At 41.8% G+C, this 20059-nt stretch overlaps 2 protein-coding genes across 6 annotated transcripts; one reads left to right on the top strand and one right to left on the bottom strand.

The window, feature by feature from the left end:
- The first annotated feature begins 1201 nt into the window (after positions 1-1201).
- Positions 1202-4517, top strand: CSRP3 (cysteine and glycine rich protein 3). Its single transcript, XM_072337631.1, has 5 exons — positions 1202-1313; positions 2715-2883; positions 3414-3549; positions 4212-4305; positions 4438-4517. The coding sequence occupies exons 1-5, from the start codon at positions 1202-1204 to the stop codon at positions 4515-4517; spliced, it is 591 nt and encodes a 196-aa protein (XP_072193732.1).
- Positions 3274-18871, bottom strand: ZDHHC13 (zDHHC palmitoyltransferase 13). Of its 5 annotated transcripts, none has more exons than XR_011903689.1 (20): positions 18770-18871; positions 17499-17761; positions 16802-16944; positions 16328-16450; positions 15813-15890; positions 14988-15132; positions 14371-14435; positions 13760-13922; positions 13470-13595; positions 13029-13162; positions 12140-12242; positions 10805-10927; positions 9863-9925; positions 9395-9488; positions 8789-8872; positions 7795-7952; positions 6664-6761; positions 5511-5959; positions 4133-4243; positions 3274-3520 (listed from the first exon to the last, which is right to left on the bottom strand). XR_011903689.1 is itself a non-coding variant. In XM_072337629.1 (18 exons), exons 2-18 carry the CDS (start codon positions 17514-17516, stop codon positions 5827-5829), a joined length of 1854 nt encoding a protein of 617 aa, XP_072193730.1. In that variant the 5' UTR covers positions 17517-17761; positions 18770-18871; the 3' UTR covers positions 4905-5826. The 5 variants fall into 5 exon arrangements, 1 of the variants encoding a protein (XP_072193730.1); XR_011903688.1 differs by having other exon boundaries at positions 16802-16947; XR_011903691.1 differs by lacking the exon at positions 18770-18871 and having other exon boundaries at positions 17557-17756.
- Between the last annotated feature and the right edge of the window lie 1188 nt (positions 18872-20059).

The raw sequence follows: 20059 nt of genomic DNA on the forward strand, positions 1-20059 counted from the left end.
AGCAAGGGAACTGACTGATAGAGCCTGAAACAGCTTAATGGCATGGCTGCTCTACGGCGACTGAGGAGACGGTTCCATCCCTAAAATAAGAGGCTGCATCTTGCAACACAATGACACTGTGCTGCCTACCACAGGTAACAGGGTGTACTAATAACCAGAATGCCAAGGAAGATACGTTTGGAGATGCTCGTATCTTAACCACCACAACACTGCTGTGCTATAGTCCTTTGTGTCCAAAAAGCAGCAGACACAGCACAGAAGTCACTGAGGTCATGACAGATGGGACAGCGGCGTCCTGTATACACAGTAAGACACCAGGGTAAAACTCAAGCTGCTTTCAGTAGCATCTATGTTACGTTGTTGCTGTGTCAAACTCCACTCTTTTACATGGCAACTAAAGGAAATTCTCAGGTGGAAGGCTTGAGTCAGCATTCAAAATCCTTCCCCTTAATTCAGAACAGCCCGTGGTGGGTTTAATCAAATCCAAACAGGACTTTGAAAGACCTATAATAAGAAAGTGACTGGTTTTCCAAGAAGGACAGAGGCGGCCCGAGCCAGGAGCTCGAACATCCTGATAACAGGACGTGCAGATGACAAGATGACGTCCCAGACTTTCCAGAAACAATGACTCAAACCAGAAGAGCAAAGCACAGATTGTGGCTGCTCCAGTCTGTGTGATAGCACAATCATCAGGGCACTTACCGAGCACAGTCCAGTGACCTACGCTCAGCTGCTGGCTCTCGTGCTGCTCTCTCACACACGACCTTGGGCAAGTCACTTCCATAGGCACTGGAATAGGAAGCACAACACTCTTACCCTCAGATGTTTAGATTTCTAACAGCGGACAAATAAAAGCCCCTTAGGAAGGGGTCACTACTTTATAACAGCTGTGCAGCAGCACTCACAAAGCTCAGTGACCAACTTGGTTCCATGACAGCATCCTCAGTAACCACACTGTATCTGTGCAGCTTCGCAGTGGAATTGGTTCAGATCCTAACTGGATGGTGGGGTGTCACACTGACAGAGGAAACTGCCATCGCTCAGTGACAGCCTGCAAGTATCACAGTGCAATTCACATGAGCAGATCCTCCCTAGGGGCTACCTGGCAATAGCAGTTGAAAGGAAATGAAGTAAGTACCGCCTTTTTCTATTGGATTTACTCATCACGTTTGATTTTCTAGGTTACCCTTCACATACGAAGATGCCAAACTGGGGAGGTGGGGCCAAATGTGGCGCCTGCGAAAAGACAGTGTACCATGCTGAGGAAATTCAGTGCAATGGAAGGAGCTTTCACAAGACGTGCTTCCTCTGCAGTAAGTGCAAGTTTAAAACCATGTAATTCAGCTATTTCCATTACAGCCTGCAATGCTTCTTTTTGTATTGCCTTGCATCCAAGGAGAAACACAATGAAGATGCTCACGGTTGGCCTAACTCAACCTGTTTGCTCGTGGGACTCTTAGGGCAGGCCTTAAGACAGCCCAAGTAACATAGAGGATGGCAGAAATATATCCCCTGCAGAAGCCTAAGGTCAAAAAGTGAAGGATGCAGCAAAGCCTGGCTGATAAGTACCAGGCATGTTAATTGGCCTTGCTTTTCCCTTTGATTCACAAACGCTGATCAGCAGCTTTGGACTGGATCCTTCAGCGTCACATACCACGTTCATGGGCTTTTCAGTGAATCAATGATGGGATTTCATTCCTCCATCCTTAGTCCCCCCATACAGCCTGCAGTTTGCCTACCTCATTTCCCTGTCTGGTTTCGCTTACAGCACAGCCATGATAGACATACAGCAGGGACCTCATGCCATAAACCTGAAAGCCCCCAGTGCCAGCTATGTGCTGGCAGGTGGCAGGTCCCAAAGCTATCTCAACAATAGCACTTGAAAGGCTTTTACTCCATCTGTTGTGGTGAATTGATACTCTACCCCTACAACGCCAGAAATAGAAACACTTTACTGCTCGGGTTTCCAGCATCCTGTAACTCCCACAGCAAACATTATTACCATCTCAAAGCTGAATAGACCATAGTTTGCATGTTTACAGAAGGCCCTCGTTTTATTCCTTTTAATTAAAGAGCTCCATGCAAATTATACCCCCCTCCACACAATACAGTGATAGAAATAAAGCCGTACTGGTTCCAATATCACCTTAAATGCTTAAATTCTGAGTGAACTTCCAACCGCTTTCAATCCTCATGCATTACACAGGTTGGTGTTACACCACTTTAGCAATTGATTCCCCAGGCTACCAGACAGCAAACACACACACACACAGAGGGTCACTGTTGCTTTCTCCCCATTCATTATCATCTCAGTTTCCAGGCATACGCAGCAAGGAGACTCACTCGCCTGGTAACAGAATCCACTCATTGAAAGCAGATTGGGTTTCAGATCTGCAAAGCACCACAGAGAACTTAGAAGAGATCAACCTGCCTTCCATGCCCATCTGATGAGAATCAGCAGACGTAAGAGTGGCCTTAGCAATGCCTGTTGGCTCCACGTGCCATCCGTGCCTCTCAGATAAGGGACACATGCCTACCAAGACAAGCAGCTGCTAGCACTCAGGGACTTCAGATCCATTCAACCAGAGTCTAGATTTAAAGCAGTGACACAGAGGGTACAACTTGCACTCCATTAAGTGTGTGCCGCTGTCATGGCACGTTCTGTCCCCAAGCCCACAGGTATTTACCCTTTGTGCCTCTCTTCCTTTTGGCAGTGGCTTGCAGGAAGGCTCTGGACAGCACCACAGTGGCAGCTCACGAATCTGAAATCTACTGTAAGACTTGCTACGGGAGGAAATACGGCCCCAAAGGTGTTGGATTTGGACAAGGGGCCGGGTGTCTCAGCACTGACACTGGGGACCACCTGGGCCTGAACCTGCAACAGTGAGTCCAACCCCACTGGCAGCACCACGAGGCTGCCTGCTGCTACCTCTCACTCAGGGCTGTTTCAGGTATCCTGCTCTGTTTTGATACCAAAGCACAGCACAAGGAGCAGAGCAGACTCTCCCACAGCCTTTCCTTGGTGGATTTGGTAATTCACCAGCCTTCCTCCCCAACAGAGAAATAATGCTTCTAAATGTTCCCTTTGGCTTGTACAGCTCTTACAAGCACACCGAGGGCAAGACAGCACAAAAGCACTCTACCTTCAGGCAGCTTCAGCTGCATGGAATCACATCTGGCAATACTTTTCTGTAGCAGAGCTCTCTGTGTCGAGAGCTGCCACCTCCTGGTGACTTAATGAGCTGCTGCAGCCCAGCGCCTGGGTATCAACCATGCAAGACAGAATGCAATGTAACAGAAGGTCTTTTCCAATCAAAACAATTGTCTGACCCTGTAACAGTGTTTTTTTCCATGCTGGACTTGATGATTTTAGTGGTCTTTTCCAACCCTAACACAGCAAACTTGTGTTTTAGAGGATCACCAAAGCCTGCTCGCCCTTCTACACCAACTAACCCTTCAAAGTTTGCCAAGAAGGTGGTTGATGTGGATAAATGTCCCCGCTGTGGCAAATCGGTGTATGCTGCAGAGAAGATAATGGGAGGAGGAAAAGTAAGTAAAGGTTACTAAAAGTTACTCAAGCACAAAGAAAACTAACAAACAAACCCTTTTTCCCCCCACGCTGATTAGCCGTAACTAATAGCCCTTGAAGATTTTGCCTGATGTTGATGAAGAAAATACAAGGCTGAATAAGCAAAACATCCACGTACTGACTGTCGGATTTCAAGTCACGTTGAAGTTATGCTTTTCCATAAGCCTTCTTCAACATTTTGCATCTTGTCAAGGCCTGAGGGGACAACCCTTCCTTTTTGGCTCTTGCTGTCATCCCGCTATAACATCTTTTGGGATAGTTATAATGCAAACATTGATTTGTAGTGGCAAATGCAGATATATTAAAGAGACCCTATGACTAGAAAAAAACAGCACTGTGATACGCTGGCCCTCTGCTCTAGGAGCTCTGACTCATTATCACATCATGAAGTATGTGGCCAAGGAGAGCTCTATCTACAGCTCTCTGCTTTTTACCAGACCTCTGACAACAAGAAGCTCATTAGGTAATTTCCTAAAACTAAAAGGACTAAAAAGGACTAAAAGGACTAAAGTTGTAAGCCCAAGAAAACAATTTTAACCTCACCGCACAACAAGAAGCAACAGCTGTTCCTTGCATCCACTATCTTCTGTAATGTAACAACGAACTGTCTTCATTCCCTCAGCCTTGGCACAAAACATGCTTCCGCTGTGCTATCTGTGGAAAGAGTTTGGAATCTACAAACGTTACAGACAAAGATGGAGAGCTCTACTGTAAAGGTAAGAATCATTCCTTTTAGACCTAATATTGCCGTCATGATTTGCCTTGCTGCAATGCTTAATAACAACAAATCACAAAAGCCACTTAGGAAAGCATTCACAATGCTCTTTACCCTTTCCTTTCTTTTGCAGTTTGCTATGCAAAGAATTTTGGCCCCAAAGGAATTGGTTTTGGCGGCCTCACTCAAGTGGAAAAGAAAGAATGCGAGTGAAAAGAAGCGGATGCAACAGAGTCAATCTGCTGCTGATGTCAGCAGATAATAGTTGTCAAGTAAAACAAAACCCATCACCCACAGCTTGTAACCTAGGGCATTCATGAGATACTTTCCATCTTGCAGGAAAACTCTTAGAACAGCTTAAGAAAGGTACAGTGATCAAGTCAGGTTCTCGTGTACCATACAAGTGAATAGAGACAAGAACTTCTGTTCATGGAACATGGTTGCTTCTTATACTAGTATTTACCACAGTTCAGACTCAACATTTGAAGAGTCACCATACTGTCCCATTCGGACAGAGATTCCCTATGAATCACAAGGGTCAGAGTCTTTTGATCTAGGCCAGTTTCCTCATAGTATTTTGAAGACTTCAACGTTATTTCTACTAAGGCAGAGTAGATTTTATTCACTTTGACACAGTTTAGAAGTATTTGAAATTCTCTCTCTAAAAAGGAGATCCTTCTGAAGAAAAAGCAAGTCTTCTTAGAATATAGTGTTTAAGTTTTGTTATCGTACATTTTCAAGCTACAATAAAGTACTCCTATTGCTTCACATTTCTGTTTACTTCAATTTGCTTGTGTTTTATGTCCCATGGTACCACAGACTACTGCATTTCAAGGAGGAAATTTCATCTTCCATTCCTTGACTGCAAGAATTGTCTCATTACACCGCTTTAATCTGCGTTGTTAGTTCTAGATAGCATTTAACTTTGATTTTCTGAATTCGATCTGCTTCTGATAGTTTTTATTATGAAGTACTTTGACTTCCAACCCACTGCCCAGCCTGACACACAGGAATGATGCTGCAGCCTTTGCATCTTGTGAGCATGACTGATGTGGTAGCCATAGTAGATCTGTGCATGCAGGTGATAATAGTTGCCTTTTTCCATACATGCTTATACTTTTTATCATCTCCTTATCAATTTTCATAACCTAACAGGGCATGCACACAAGCAAAACTTAAGCACAAAACCTAGCTTGTTTGCCTTACCTGTTCTTAAATACATTCCTGGTCGTATCTCACATGAATCTGTTTCAATCTGTAAAATATTCTTAGAAGCATAAAAACTCTGTTTCATCACACATAAGACCCCCAAATACAGCGTTAATAGACTTTGTTCACAATGTAAGATAAGCAGTTACAGGCCAATTTTTATACTGAATTTAATTAAACTGAAGTTTAATATTTAGAACAATAAAAAAATATATATATATAAACAAGCAGTTTTTGAAAGAATATAAAAATTAACAGAACATCCAGTTTTATTCATCTCTCAGCTCAGCAGCTTTAGGAATCAAGTAAGAATTCACACAGACTGAATGTTTATCTTCTTCATCACATTAACGTTGTATTGCTTGGTCCAGTCAACTCCATTGGGCTTGACCATACCAAAACATCTGCACTGAAAGAAGTCTGCAAGATTCTGGAAGCATCCAAGACTGAAAATGAGATAAATATTCATTAATAAACCTAACAAAAGATAACTGCAGGCATTAAAAATGCGTTCCCTAGGAAGCAGTACTTAAGGTATAAAGCTGTCAGCAAAGACAGCTCTAAGAGAAGAAACACGAGAATGTTCTATTCAGCATTATTCCTTTGCTGACACTTTTTAACCAATGTTACATTTAAGAGGAACATCAGATTAAGTTCAACTCAAACATTTGAAATTAATACTAAGTAAGAATTCATCTGCTGGCACATGAGGGAATAAGGATTTTTAGTATAATAGGGAAACTTCAGTAGTAACTTCTTCATGGAGCTAAAATAACTCAGAAAGGGCTGGTTCATAATAAACTTCTCTCTCTGGATCTAAGGAACAGACACAGAGGATGATGAATATACTCCAGGACATTGTTCTCTCTACTTCCCAAGTCCTTTCCACTAATTGGAGCAATAGACTGATTCTGATGCTGATACAGCCATATAGAAAGAAGCACAGTAGCTCTTAGGATGACAGCTTATTCTGTAGTGTCAAGGAAGTTCTCTGCAAGGAAAATGAGATCCAGCTCTTCCTCTTAGCATAACTCAGAACAGGCACGACCAGCATGCCCATAGGTTGCCCCAGGTTTGCATTCATGCAGCAGTGAAGCAGGCCAGTGCTGAAGGGATATACAGTTAAAACACCATACTCTACAGCACTTACTTGTATGGATTTCTCCTGAGTGAAACAGGATGCTTAGAAGATTTGCTCTCCATCAGGAGGTTCATTCTCTCATGTGAAGTCAGTCCCAAGAATGCAGTCTTAGAGAAAGAAAAACACAAGTAAGGGCTGAAACACGAACATCACAAATTTAAATGCTGGCAATACAGAGATATAATTATTAAAGGGGAGGGACTGGGAGGAAGTTGGCCATATCGAACCACTAAGTAACTTCTGCCACATTTAAGATCAACTTTTAAGTCCTTAAAATTCACTTAGGCTGAACAAGAATCTTATGCTATGTTAAAAAGCTTTTTCTTAGATGGTTCAGAAAGCTCTTAATCTCATTTGCACAGCCAACACCCTCTTGGAGAACAACAAACTTAAATGAAATTTGACAGCCCTTACTGGGATGAAATTCAGGTCACACTTTCATCGTGGCAATAGAATAACATACTGCTGAACTCTGCCATGCAATTTTCAACTTGGAAGTAACTGCATTGTTGAGTTTGCATGCCACTCTGGGGCAGCAACAACAGCTTTGTTAGTTAAATACGTTTCACAATCAAAAAGATCAACACAATTGGAAGGTGATACAAGAGGTGTAATAATAGAGGGACCAGTGCAATAGAAAACAATCTTTTTCCCTTATAACACCTCACTCATCTCCAAAGATCTAGACTCACAGGGAGCAATCTCCAGAAAGAGATCCTTTCCCAGTGGCAGTCAGCCCTTAAATGGGGTCTAGGAAAGGTGCAACCAGGCTCCATCCCTTCCAGTCACACAGCTGAATTGCCTTCACCTGTGCTCCTAGGGCTAACCCAGCCCTTTCCCCACGTGCTCAATCAGTGGCTCAGGCCATGACTCAACAGTTACCAAACAACACCTAGAAGTTTTGGTGACAGTGAAATTAGAATTCTGATTTGCAGAATGTGATCCCACTTTTAGCACTGGAATAACAAGTGCACACATACCCATGAAACTTAAAAGGACTGCTTGGAAGTTTAAGCTGTGCACCTGGGACATCAGGATAGGAAAGCAGGTGCAATGCCTTTATGGCAACAAATCATTTAGGGAAACGTGTTCATGTGGTAATTCATGATGAGAGGAATATGAACTGAAGCAAAATAATACCTGATAAAGCTGAATAGTCAGCCACAATAATGCCCATGCAGCATGGAAGCAGGCTAGCACGAAGATGTAGAACACCCATGGAGAGCAAGAAGTTATCTGCACGAAGTACGTCCATGCTCCATCTGCATGGTAACTTGTTTCACAGTGGTGTGACCAATCTGACAAGATTGACAGTCATTTCATTATGTTTTTAACACAGACCATTCATGTACTAAGCAACTTAAAAACACTCCCATGGATATGCAACTGCTTGCTGCCCTCGTTGCATAATCTTTACCTTGTGTATATATCACCCACAGAAGGAACATGCAAACAACTGGCTAGTTTTGTTTTTATATTAAGGTAGTAATACTGAAATAAGTAATTACTTCTCATTGTCATGGCTTCTGAAATTTTGCTGCACACTAATCATAAGTTTTAGGACAAGAACTTATTTATCTGAAACACCACCAACAACAAAAGAAGACAGACTGCAACAATGACAAGAAAGCAGTGCTTTCCCCACTATTAAATAAACTAACTGGAATGCTCAGCTTCTGTAGATTTCTAAGAGACACTTAAAGCCAATGACATGTCTTAAACCTGTTAAAAAATTAAAAACCAAACAAGTAAAGGTTTTGCTCTTATGTCAGTACAGCAATCAAGTGGTTTTCCTCCCACATTCATGTAAACACAGAAAACACTGTACATTTTGCATACTTAAGACCACCACTGAAACACAAGAAAGCAACTCACACTCACACTCTGTGTCCAGCACTGCCATACCTGGATCATTTTACTCTAAATTGAACACTGACTCCTTTCTACAACACAGAACCACAGAATGACTTAGGCGGGAAGAGACCTAAAAGATCACTCAGTTTCAGCTCCCACAATGGGGATGGAATTAGACTGAGATGTCCATTTGTGCATTTTTAATTAATAATGCTTGCTAGGAATAAGAATATACACAGGTCCCTGACAGCTAAATGAAAATCAGTTCACTGATACATACACAGAACAGTCCGATAAAGCAGCCAGACGCTGGTCACAGTTAAGAAAGACAGGAAGAGCAGGTAGTAACGATGGTTCCCAACACCTATATTCGAGGCAAGGTAGAAAAAAAAAAAAGGATGACATTTTAAGGATTTTGCAGTATCTCTCCTTCACCTCACAGGAAAAAGAAGAATGTAAAGCAAGAGAGTTTGACAAGGCTGATCTCTCCCAACTTTCTCCTGTAAGCCACTTCAGTTTATATAACAAAATTAGTCCTGATAAAGTCAGCCAGCATTTGTCTCTTCTTTAGAGCACATCAGCTGTTAGCTGGATGAGGGCTCATTATGCTAACACAGCTCTGCCCAGGCACAGCACAGCTGCCTTATACGACTGAAAAATCCATACTATTCAATTTAATTGCTTCACCTTGACGTCTCTTAAAATTGCTAGCTCTTAAAAAAATAGATTCCTATCAGATAAGACACTTTCTGGCAACTCTCAGTAACCCCTTTAGTCTCTCCAGTGTGTTCTTGCACCAGGTTTGCTCTTTAAGTAGATAAATGTTACTTCTGCAGCTTCTTTTAAGGCACGGAGTTTTCAAATTCGATAAAGCAAACAGTCTTACCGATGCACTGTGCAATCCACAGAGAATGCTGATCATATCTGGCTACACACGAATCACAAAGAAGGCAATGCACAGATCTCAAAGGCTTCCTTACCTGCGTGAGCAGAAGGGAAAGGAATATAGAGCCAAAGCATCTGCTTTGATCAAAGCTGATGGGCACTACTATGTTTTATATCTATTACTATACAGTGGGCCTCAAACATAGAACACAGATAAGAATTTCCTAAATTTTACAAAAAATAAAGATTTTAAATTCAGAATGTAACCCAACGATCTGAAAGCTTCTTTGTCACCGTAAGTAAGAAAATGAAGCCTAACATAGAACAAGCAGCAATATGAACCTTTCCAACCTACCTCCATCGTTCTACGTAGCACTTGCATGACAAGGAGGAGAAAAACAGTCATTGCACTGAACTACTATCGAGGAAAAAAAAACAACAGGAAAGAAATAATCAAAACTTTACTTACAAGACAGGACGTGCAAAATGTTCTGAAGTCCAAGCAACCTGCTTCTGCAAGAGCTATGATGCTCTGAAAGATAGAACAGTTTCTGCGTGCATTTGGATTACATTTTATGGCAACCTACCGAGATCTGTGAGGCCTTTTGCAGACATTAAGCACTTATGAGTGTCGAGCACCAATATGTGTAAATACCCACAGTTCTGGGATAGAGAAAAGGTCCTCGAGAAACAAAATGGCAAGGACTCACGCAACCTCACTCACATTGAATTACTTAGCAAAGTAGCTCTCAAAAGTGACCAGGAAAGAAACTTTTCCAACACTGTTGCAAGAAGACTGGTAAATATTGGCTATCTAGCACTGGTAAGCACTTAGTGCTTAGTTGTGGTACCAGATAACCAGCATTTACTAGTTCTGTGACAACAATGTCAAAGAGTTCAAAATTGCAGTTTAATCTCCCTGGCAATCTGTAGAAATATAGCCACACAGAGAACAAAAGGAGACTGTAAACATCACAGTCATAAACAATATGTTAAGGAACCAAACAAGTAATGTCTTACGGACAGGTAGTCCATTTCTTCTTTTTTTTTTATTGTCGTTGTAAAATACAGCTGTAAAATACCAATCTTCAGAGCATCTGATGATTCAGACCACCCCTAGCCTTTACTATGTCTTATGAGCACAGAGACCATAGGAAAGCACTGTACCTCTTTCTAACCAGAGACACCTAGAACAGAAACCTTGCAGGAGCGTTATTTGTTAAGTGAAGGAGCTGAAGATAAACCAACAGCAGGTCAGGTTTATCATCCAACAATCTACACTGCTAGATGATACAACTAAGATCTCTTTGAAGAGAGCTCTTTCACTGCTTTCAAGTTTAACAAAGATACCTTTGATGCTAAATGAATCAATCAGAAGTGCAGCCATGGTGCAGCACACGTCACAGCTTACCTCTTTTTTGTCTTTTTCTGAAGACTTAATATATCCAGGATCAGTCCTCCAGGCTTTGTAGAAAAAATAAAGCAGACTCACTATGCTGAACATGACAGGGATCTCAAAAATGGTATCGGTTACATGTAACATTTAGATTAAGGAATATATTCTCTCACCACATTCTACCACTGTTTACAAACTAAAATAAGCTAAAATCAGCGTGGCATTTTAGAACAGGCGTTTGGTATAAGAGCAGAAAGTCACCTCACTAAGCCACAACCCTTAGCAATATTGCTGTGCAGAACATCTACCTTAAAACCGTAGTCAGAATTCCTGCCTTCTTTTAATTTAGATGACACCAAGAAAACCTCAGAACTTCACAAAGCAACAGTTAAAGACAGGATTTTCATTGCAACAAGCACACATTGTATCCCTCACAGGAATGTATGTGATCAATCCATCAAAATCGATTGTGATAATTCCATTAAGATCTTAATTGGAAACAGTACCAAAAAAAAAAAAGAAAAGCCACATGAAGGATGAAGGAATTAAAAATGAATTAAAATGGATTAGCAATATATTATAGCTGGTTTAGTACTAAATTATTTACATTGTAAGTACCTCCCTAATGGCCTTCCCTTTCACAAAACTTAATTAATAAATAGATGCCTTCTGTGTAAGAACACAATACTGAAAGGTGAGCATAGACAATTAAATAGGTGCACTCATCAGTTCAAAGGCCTATTCAAAGAAAGGTAGAACCGAATGCACTGCGTACTGAGGATGCAGCATAACCTCGGAACAAGTGCAGAGTGGAGAATGGAAGATCTGCTTCCATGGGATTTAAATAGATTTGTTTGCCTGATGTTGTTATTTACTTATTTTTAAAGCAGAAGCACGAACGCCACCAACTGCCAAATCCTTGTTGTTTATACATAAGAGATGCTTTTAAAACTGCAGTGTGTGATGCATGTGTTATCCAGCTTTAATGCATGCCAAAATACATCGCTGGATGATCCCAAACTGGTAACATTGTAGAGTCACCTGGGGATGCTAACGTAAACAACTGCACACACAAAGACATTCTGATATTCCATTAAGACAAAACAAAACACCATCAGAACTACACACAACTACCTGTTAAAGACAAAAGAAAATCCATATGGAAGTTTTCTAACTCCCTTTTAAACTCAAAGCTATTTAACCCTGGCCCAACGTAGGTAAAGGAATCATAACAGGCATTCATAGTCACATGGAATTGGCTGGGACTGACCATCACTCTTCGCACAGCTGGGCTTACATTCACTGAAAAGCATAAGGAAAGTTCCATTGCGTTCCTCTAATATAAAGGATATCAGGCATGAACCAGAAAAACCACGTCACAGACATCCAAAAGATGGAACTTAGCATCAGTGCTGTGGGAAGATACCTCAGATTCTTGAGTCCCACAAAATGCCTGAAAGAAGGTGAAAAGAAAAGAGCGTTTTTCTTTCATCCCAAATCGACCATCACAGAGCACAGACTTAAAAGGTCACTTTGTATTCTTTAAGTCTCTGTTAAAGCAAACTAAAATTGCCACTAAAAGCATGCTTTAGCCAGATGTATGTATTAATCATACAGATAAAAACCATCTACTGAGGAGTGCTCTGTTCCATCTCGTTTAATATATCAGAACAGCTGCACACTAGGTGAGAAGTGCAAATTATTTATCAACACAACAAGAGTATTGCCATTTCAATGAATACAGGTTAGTAACTGCTGTTAGAAATGGGAAATGTGTAAAGCAGGATATCACTGGGAGCTCTGTGGAGCAGAGAACGTGGGAACAGTACATTGAAACTCATGCTATGTTACAAATACAGAGGGAAAAGTTAACATGAAGCACATCTATAAACATCATAAAACGGGTATCTCAGCTTCTGTCAGGTGCAGACATTCAGTATACCCTCTTTATCATTAAAATCAGCTAACGTGCCACTTCAACACTTGTTTTCTCCTCAGATCTCAAGGATGAGGAACTACAATTGTGCACATCTAGAGACATTTCTTTACATTACAAAATCACAACAAATAGTACACATTTAAATCCTTCATGCAATCCTTCCTGCAGTACAGCAAAACAAATATATATATATATATATACTTCTATGTGAAACTGTAGACTCTGAAAAGGACACTGCTTTACATGCAACATACTGCATCTATTAAAATTAAATCTACAGAAAGGGAGAAATCTACAAACCTCACGAACAGAGCCATCCCAGCCAGAAGAAAGAGAAGCAGACATCCTTTCAGAAGCCAAGACTCAGAACTTAAGCTCATTATGTATCCTATGGCCCACATCAAAGTCAAGCAAGATGCCAACAGCAGGAATAGCTGTTAAAACATGACAAAATAGTCAAGCAGGATTTACTTCAAAAATATTCACATCATATAGTAATGAATGCTGAGAGACTCAAGATAGGTACCAAAGTAACACATCATAACTGGGGATAAGAAGAGAGGGGAACAACAGTGGGAGGTGGGGGGAAAACACACACCCAAAGAACAGGAAGGTACTTCTAAACAGTTGCATTTTTGAGTGCCCAGTTTTGGAAGCCTGAGAAGATCCTGTTGTCAGTATGGAGTTACATATTATTCTGAACACTGAATGCTGAAGCTTTCCTTCCATTCGTGATATTACCTCGTATTTCTCCATTATTCTCAGTAACCTGTTGTTTCTTCTGCTTCTCAATCTTCCTTCCTCCACTAGCATATAAATCATGAAGCGATTCTGAGTTTGAATTGCAAGGTCAAGCGCTGTCTCTCCCTTTAACAACAAAGTTTATGCAGTCATACACTTAACACATGAACGTCATCCTTTGTAACAGAAACAAGAAACAAACTAAGTTAAAACAGGTTCAGAGCTTTAACACATTTTACCCATTAATGCCACAAAGATGAAAGAAACACAAATAAGGAAAGAAACTGTACCTTGGCATTTTTTATGTCCATGTTAGCACCAGCTTCTAGCAGTAGCTCCACTGCACTAACATTTCCTGACGTCACTGCCCAGTGCAGCGCGGTGTTCTTCTCAATGTTGTCAACAGCATTGAGGGAGGGGTTAAACTTCAGCAGAAATCTTGTGGGTTCTGGTCTAAATGAAAACAGAGCTAATAAGCAGAACGTAAGCTACGCTAGAGAGGAAACTTTTGTACACCTTATTAACAAAAAACACTGCTAACATCTGCTGTAACGCAACAGCAAATACAACCGTTTCATCTCTCAACAAGCTAATCAGCAACAGACCCAAGTTTAGAAAACAGAACTCATCCTTCGTTTCACCTTCATTTCAAGGAAAGCACAATGATGCATCCACCTGGTCCAGCTGCAAACCTAAACTACTTTAAGACATTCCTTTTGGGGGATGAGTCTTTCTTTACTATGCCAAGTTAGCTGTTTCATTTCCAGTGTCTTGGATGCGTCTTGGATGTGTCTTAGAAGAGAAAAACTGTCACACTAACAAGTTTCTAGAAGAAAAGATGCAGCACTGCACCCAGGAATGAGTGGACAACAAGATTCTTTTATAGTTATTCCTCACTTACCCCACCACTCTTTGTGCTGATAACATTAAAGGCGTAAATCCATTGAAGTCTGCTGTGTCTACGTTCTAGGAATAAGAAAAAGATAAGAAGGGATGATTATTGACTTCAGTAAATGAAGTTAAAGACTGAGCTGCACAGCTACACCACAGTAGCAAAAAGAAACTAAAATGTACCAGCCAGGAAGCCAACACTCGTTAAACAAATTTTCTTCCTTCCATGGGCTTTGCATGGCATTCATTACAGGATATGCTGAGCACTCACAGAAGTTACTTTAAAAGAAGCCAAATTCATCCATACAATTTCTTCTATTAACATTATTTCCCATCCCCTCTTTAGAAAAAAAATACTACAGTTTATTTTGGAAAGCAACATTAAAAATCTTCCTTGTGTAAAGGAAGAAAGCGCATAATTGAATGTTCAAGTGCATAAAACTGGTTTATTACAAAAAATGATCATACATCAGTACATAATTATTGAAACGTAGCACATATAGCACAGGGAAATACCAAATACATGCATGTACTTCAGGAGATAAACTTTAAAGTCCACAAGGTATTTTCAGAGTACAACCAGCTACTTCTAAGCAGAAAATAACACTTGGGACATCAGTAGCATACCTGGCCCTTAGATATGAGGTAAGCTACAATGGGCACGTGTTGAAACAGCACTGCCAAATGAATGCTGCTGAATCCTTCCCCATCAATAAGACTGGGATCTGCTCCACACTTCAACAACAAGATGACCATGGGTAGGTGTCCTTGTCTGTAACGATATATAAAACTACAGCAATAACAAAAAGCTTGAAATCTTAATGGAAGTGTCATCTTCACAATTCTTAGATACTCTCAATAGAAAAGCTCCTCTCCAGCAGGTCATCCCCCAACTTGTACTGTTGCATGCAATTATTCCTCCCTAGGTGCAAGACTCTACACTTGCATTTGTTAAACCTCATCTGGTTTCTTACTGCCCAGCTCTCCAGGTCTCGCTGAATGGCAGCACAGCCTTCAGGCATGTCAGCCAATCCTCCTAACTTCGTATCATCAGCAAACTTGCTGAGGGTGGCCACTATATTCTTCCCAAGTGATCAGACCCCTTTCCACAGTCCATAGACCTTCTTCTTCCCTTTGAGTTTGCACATGAGCTACATCAGAGAATTAGGAAGGACCTAAGAGGACAATTCTGACTAGCACAGCTCTAGGACAAGTTCAAAATGCACACCTGCCTGAAGTACAGATTCATGCATGACACAACCTGGTAGCCTGCAAAGTCACCAAGAGTCAGAGAACAGATTCCAGTGTAATTATGGATGTGCTATCTATCAAGTTCTGTGTAATTTAGCAAAGGAAACACACAACATCAATTTAACATGACCACAGCTATGCTATACAAAACGCTACTGTTAAGACCAGCAGAGTTATAATTAGTAGTGGCAAGCACCATACCTAATGGCCCAGTGAAGGGGAGTTGAATTCAAGTCTCCACCTAGCTGATCCACTACTGCACCTTTGGAAATATAGTATCTGCATAATAGCAATAGAACAAGATTAGAATAACACATAATAAAACACAAAAATACCAATGATAACATAGGTGTAGTAGCAAGTAGCTTGTAATAAATAAGTTACCTCTAGAAAAGCAAATAGATGACAATATTTCTGTAGAAAAGGATGCTGCTTTGAGAAAACAAGTAAGAAAAGTAAGTAGCCCCTTAAAAGTCAATTTTAATCTCTGTCAAACAAAACGAATCCAGGAAAACCTAATGACTTCACTTACAACCTAATTTCGTGCGGAAAGGAAGCGTAGTAACTACACATCAGTGACGCCTTCACAGAGGTAATTGTGTTACATTGCAAGCGTTAAGCTCTCTCCCTCAAGCAGCACACACTCTGGCTTGAAGCACTCAGGATCAAGAGCAACAGAATGCTCAAGGCACTTTCACATGGACTGCAGGGCTTACTTCACCAGCTCCTGTCTGTTGTTTATTGCTGCCCAGTGAAGAAGAGTCACATTCTCTTTGTCTGGTTGTCGAACATCGTATCCTGCTTCCACCAGCTCTTTGCACCGCTCCAGCATTCCATACCTTACATGAGAAAAACAACTCGCTTAACTCTTCAGTATCTTCCCATTCAAACAGTGTCACACATGTGAAAAATTCTATCTCTGTAAGCCTTGCTCAAGAGTTCCACCTCACATTCAATGGAAGCCTTGCAAAAAAGAGTTGGTTTGAGCCTACATACATAGAATTTTTTACCTGACGGAACAGACTTGTTTGAATCGTTGTTGCTTATGACAAAAATATGTATAATAATAATGTTACTGAATTGCCTTGAATTATTATTCAAGAGCCCTAACATTTTACAATTTAAAAACACCCAGACTAGAAAAGGAAACACCTATGTCAGAACTTTGCCCATATAAGGCACACACTTACTGCGTAGCCTTCACAATATCACATGTGCTGGGGTCTTCAGCATCTGGATGCAGTCCCGGCAGCACTGGCACATCCTTCTCTCTGCAGATGCTACGGCAGCTGTGCACATGAGGTTGGTGAGGCCCATGGCAATGCTTTTTACACTGCTGGTTAACGAAAAGTCCATCAGCAAACATCATGCAAACACTGTATGAAGTACGGTGAGACTTCCCCCTTCACAAGGCACCATTCTTGCCACATATACATAGAGATGAGGCACTGAGGGTCAGCTGGGGATCTCACATCCTCACCAACCCGAGTGATTCTAACATAAGGAAGTGGGTTTCAAACACAAGTGAAACTTGGAACTTCCACTCCATGCAGAAACGCGGAAGGACCGAAATGATATAACCACGTTCCATGAGACAAAGTTACACGGGGATTTAATCGCTTCTTGCGGAACCAGCTGCCAGCAGAGCAGCGCCGTCCCACTACAAACAACCACCCGTACCCACAGCATCGGGAAGCCGCCCGGTACCAGCCGAGCACGCCCCGCATACCGCAGCGTTCTCCCCCAGGCCTGACACGAACCAGGGCACCCCGAACGAGCCCACGCTCCGTTAAGACCCCCCGGCGGCACCAGCCGCCCACCCCCCGGCTCTCACCGCCCCTACGGCGGCTAGCCGGCCTATAGAGCCCACCCCGAGCCCCTCACTACCGGGCCGCCCCCGGCCATGCCGCCAGCCGAGCGCCGCTACTTCCTGCTTCCTGGTTACCGGCACGCGGGGCGGGGCCAGGAGTTCGAGGGAGAACCGGCGAGATCGGCAAAGTGCGGCTGATGAAGGGGGGGTTCTGTGTGCCGTACTGGGGCTTCTAACACGGGAGAGACCAGGAGAGATCCAGAGGAGGGCTATGAAGACTGCATACGGCACTCCTGCTTCCTTCCCCAGCACCGAAAGGACAGAAGTGGGTGCTGCTCGGCTGCAGAATGAATGCAAGATCAAATTCCAGCTGACACGTTAATACAGATTTCTCCTTCCATATGCACAACTGCTACATAAATAGATATCAAAGCAGCTCTACTTCATAAATATTTAGAGCTTTAGCTTAGCATCACAAAATATTTGCTATGCTTGGAATGAAGAGCTCACGTTAGGGAAGCATAGGAAGAAACCAAACAGCACAAATTTGACAGTGATGCTTTGCAAAGCAGTCTAGGTAATAAGATTTGCAAAGCATGTCTTTTGTGAGGGGAAAATAAGAAGTTAGAGAGCACAGATAGGACAGCCATTCTGTTTCCATTTTTTCCCCTCTCTCCTAAATTTGTTCTCCAGATCTGCTGTGCAAGGACTTGTTATGGGGCCACAGGAATAACAGCACAAAAAGCTGCCAACAGAAGACACGTTTTAACTTCTCTTTACGCCCCTAGAATAAAACAAGGAGCTGTTTGTTAAATGTAAATGAAATGGACTGTGTGTATTCCCTGAGCAATATTGCTAGGCAGCCCTCCTTTCCCTGAGTTATCTGTGCACAGCCACTCACTGCCAGGAGCAGGGAGACACCGAGGGGTAAGGCAATAGCCGATGTACTCAAGGTTGCAAGGAAGGCCATGGGCAATAGCCAATGATTCTGCACTGCCACTCATCCCAAACTGAACTAACAGCTGTGAGGTAATTCCCTGCACGTATGATTAAGAGCCAGCTCTCCTGGCATATCATGAGCAAAGCAGAGCACGTCAGACAGAATCACGCTGCTGACTTTCAACTAATAAAACCATCTTTTAGAGAACTGACGTTTTAAAGGTTAGGGATGTCCTGGTCTGCTAAGTGTTTTCTGCTAGAGAGCAAGAGAACCGGTTGGAACAAAGCAAATCCTCACAGTCAGTCTCTCTGAGCTTACAGCTGATAAAGGCAAAAAGGAAGAGCTTAAGAGAGCATATAGTTGTAATTACAGAGTAAATAGCCAGATGGTATCTAAGAAAAGACTCACCAGTGCTGAGGCTTTCAGTCAAGATGGATGCAGAGCAACGTTGAGGGTCACCACAAAAACTCTATGCAAAAGCAGTCTCCAGAAAGAGATGCTACCTTAGTGATGGTCAGCCCTTAAATGGGATCTAGGAGAGGAGGAATCAAGCTGCACCCCTTCCAGAGCACAACTGAATTACCTTCACCTGTGCTCCCACAGCTGACTCTTCTCTTGCCTCAGGTGGTTTAATCAGAGGTTCAGGCTGCGATCAGCAGTTTCCCTTACACTTCCAAAATGGACACCTGTATTGCCCGACTGTGAATTAATCACCTCTCGTATAACTCTTCTGAACTAAAACAAAAATGTGCTTCAACTTTGTCAAGACCTCAAACTCAAGTAAGCTAACTAAATCTTGCAACTTCTGTTATCAGCTCATGACCTTGGCTAATATAAAGAAATGTGTATGGTTTAAGCAAATAATTGAAATGGTTTATTTCCAGTTACTTCTCTGGGGTGTAATGGAATTAGTAAGTTTATGTAATAACTATACATAGGTTACCATAAGCCAATATGTTTTTAAAAAGCTTCATCATCTGTCCCATTACCACAAAGTAGATCCATATCTGTAATTTGAAGGGGGAAAAAAAAGGTGGTGGTTTTTCCTGTACAGGAAGAAAATCTTGAAAGGGCTTTTTTCCAGTTTTATTTTCCATTGCACATCACTTTTCCAGGCCAGTAAAGACAGTGCATTATTTAAAGTGGACCAGTGTGGATCTATCTTGATTGGCAGCACATGATCTGAACATACAGTGACAATTTAGAGCAGAAAATATCTTGTGGCTGCCACCATGAGGCAACAGCGTGTACTACTGTTAGCACTGAATAAAGCTACAAATGACTTAACAAATATCACTATGTTTTACACACAGTACTGAGCCAGTAACTGGCCAGTTACTGAGTTGTGCAAAGTCAGAGACACTATAAAAGAGGAGCTTATATTTTTAACACCTAAATGCATCACGCGTGTTGAATTGTGTCAGCATTCTTATCGGCTGGGTTGAAATCAACTGAACTTTAGCTTTGCATCAAGAGTTATAAGCCTTCCTTATGCTGAAAGGTAGAGATCAGATCTCAGCAATGCCACCTTATAGCAATACTACCTAGGGGCAGGTTGTGAAACATGGGAAGCCCTCCTGTTGGCCACCTACAGGTGGGCAACTTACAGTCAATAGTGGCTATCTGCTGGAAGGTAGTGATTCCCCCTCCTAGATGTATAGCACTCTGGAGTGTGCCCAGCCTGCTGCAATGCTCAAT

Source organism: Excalfactoria chinensis, chromosome 5, assembly GCF_039878825.1.
Source record: "Excalfactoria chinensis isolate bCotChi1 chromosome 5, bCotChi1.hap2, whole genome shotgun sequence".
In the NCBI taxonomy this organism is placed as follows: Eukaryota; Metazoa; Chordata; class Aves; order Galliformes; family Phasianidae; genus Excalfactoria; species Excalfactoria chinensis.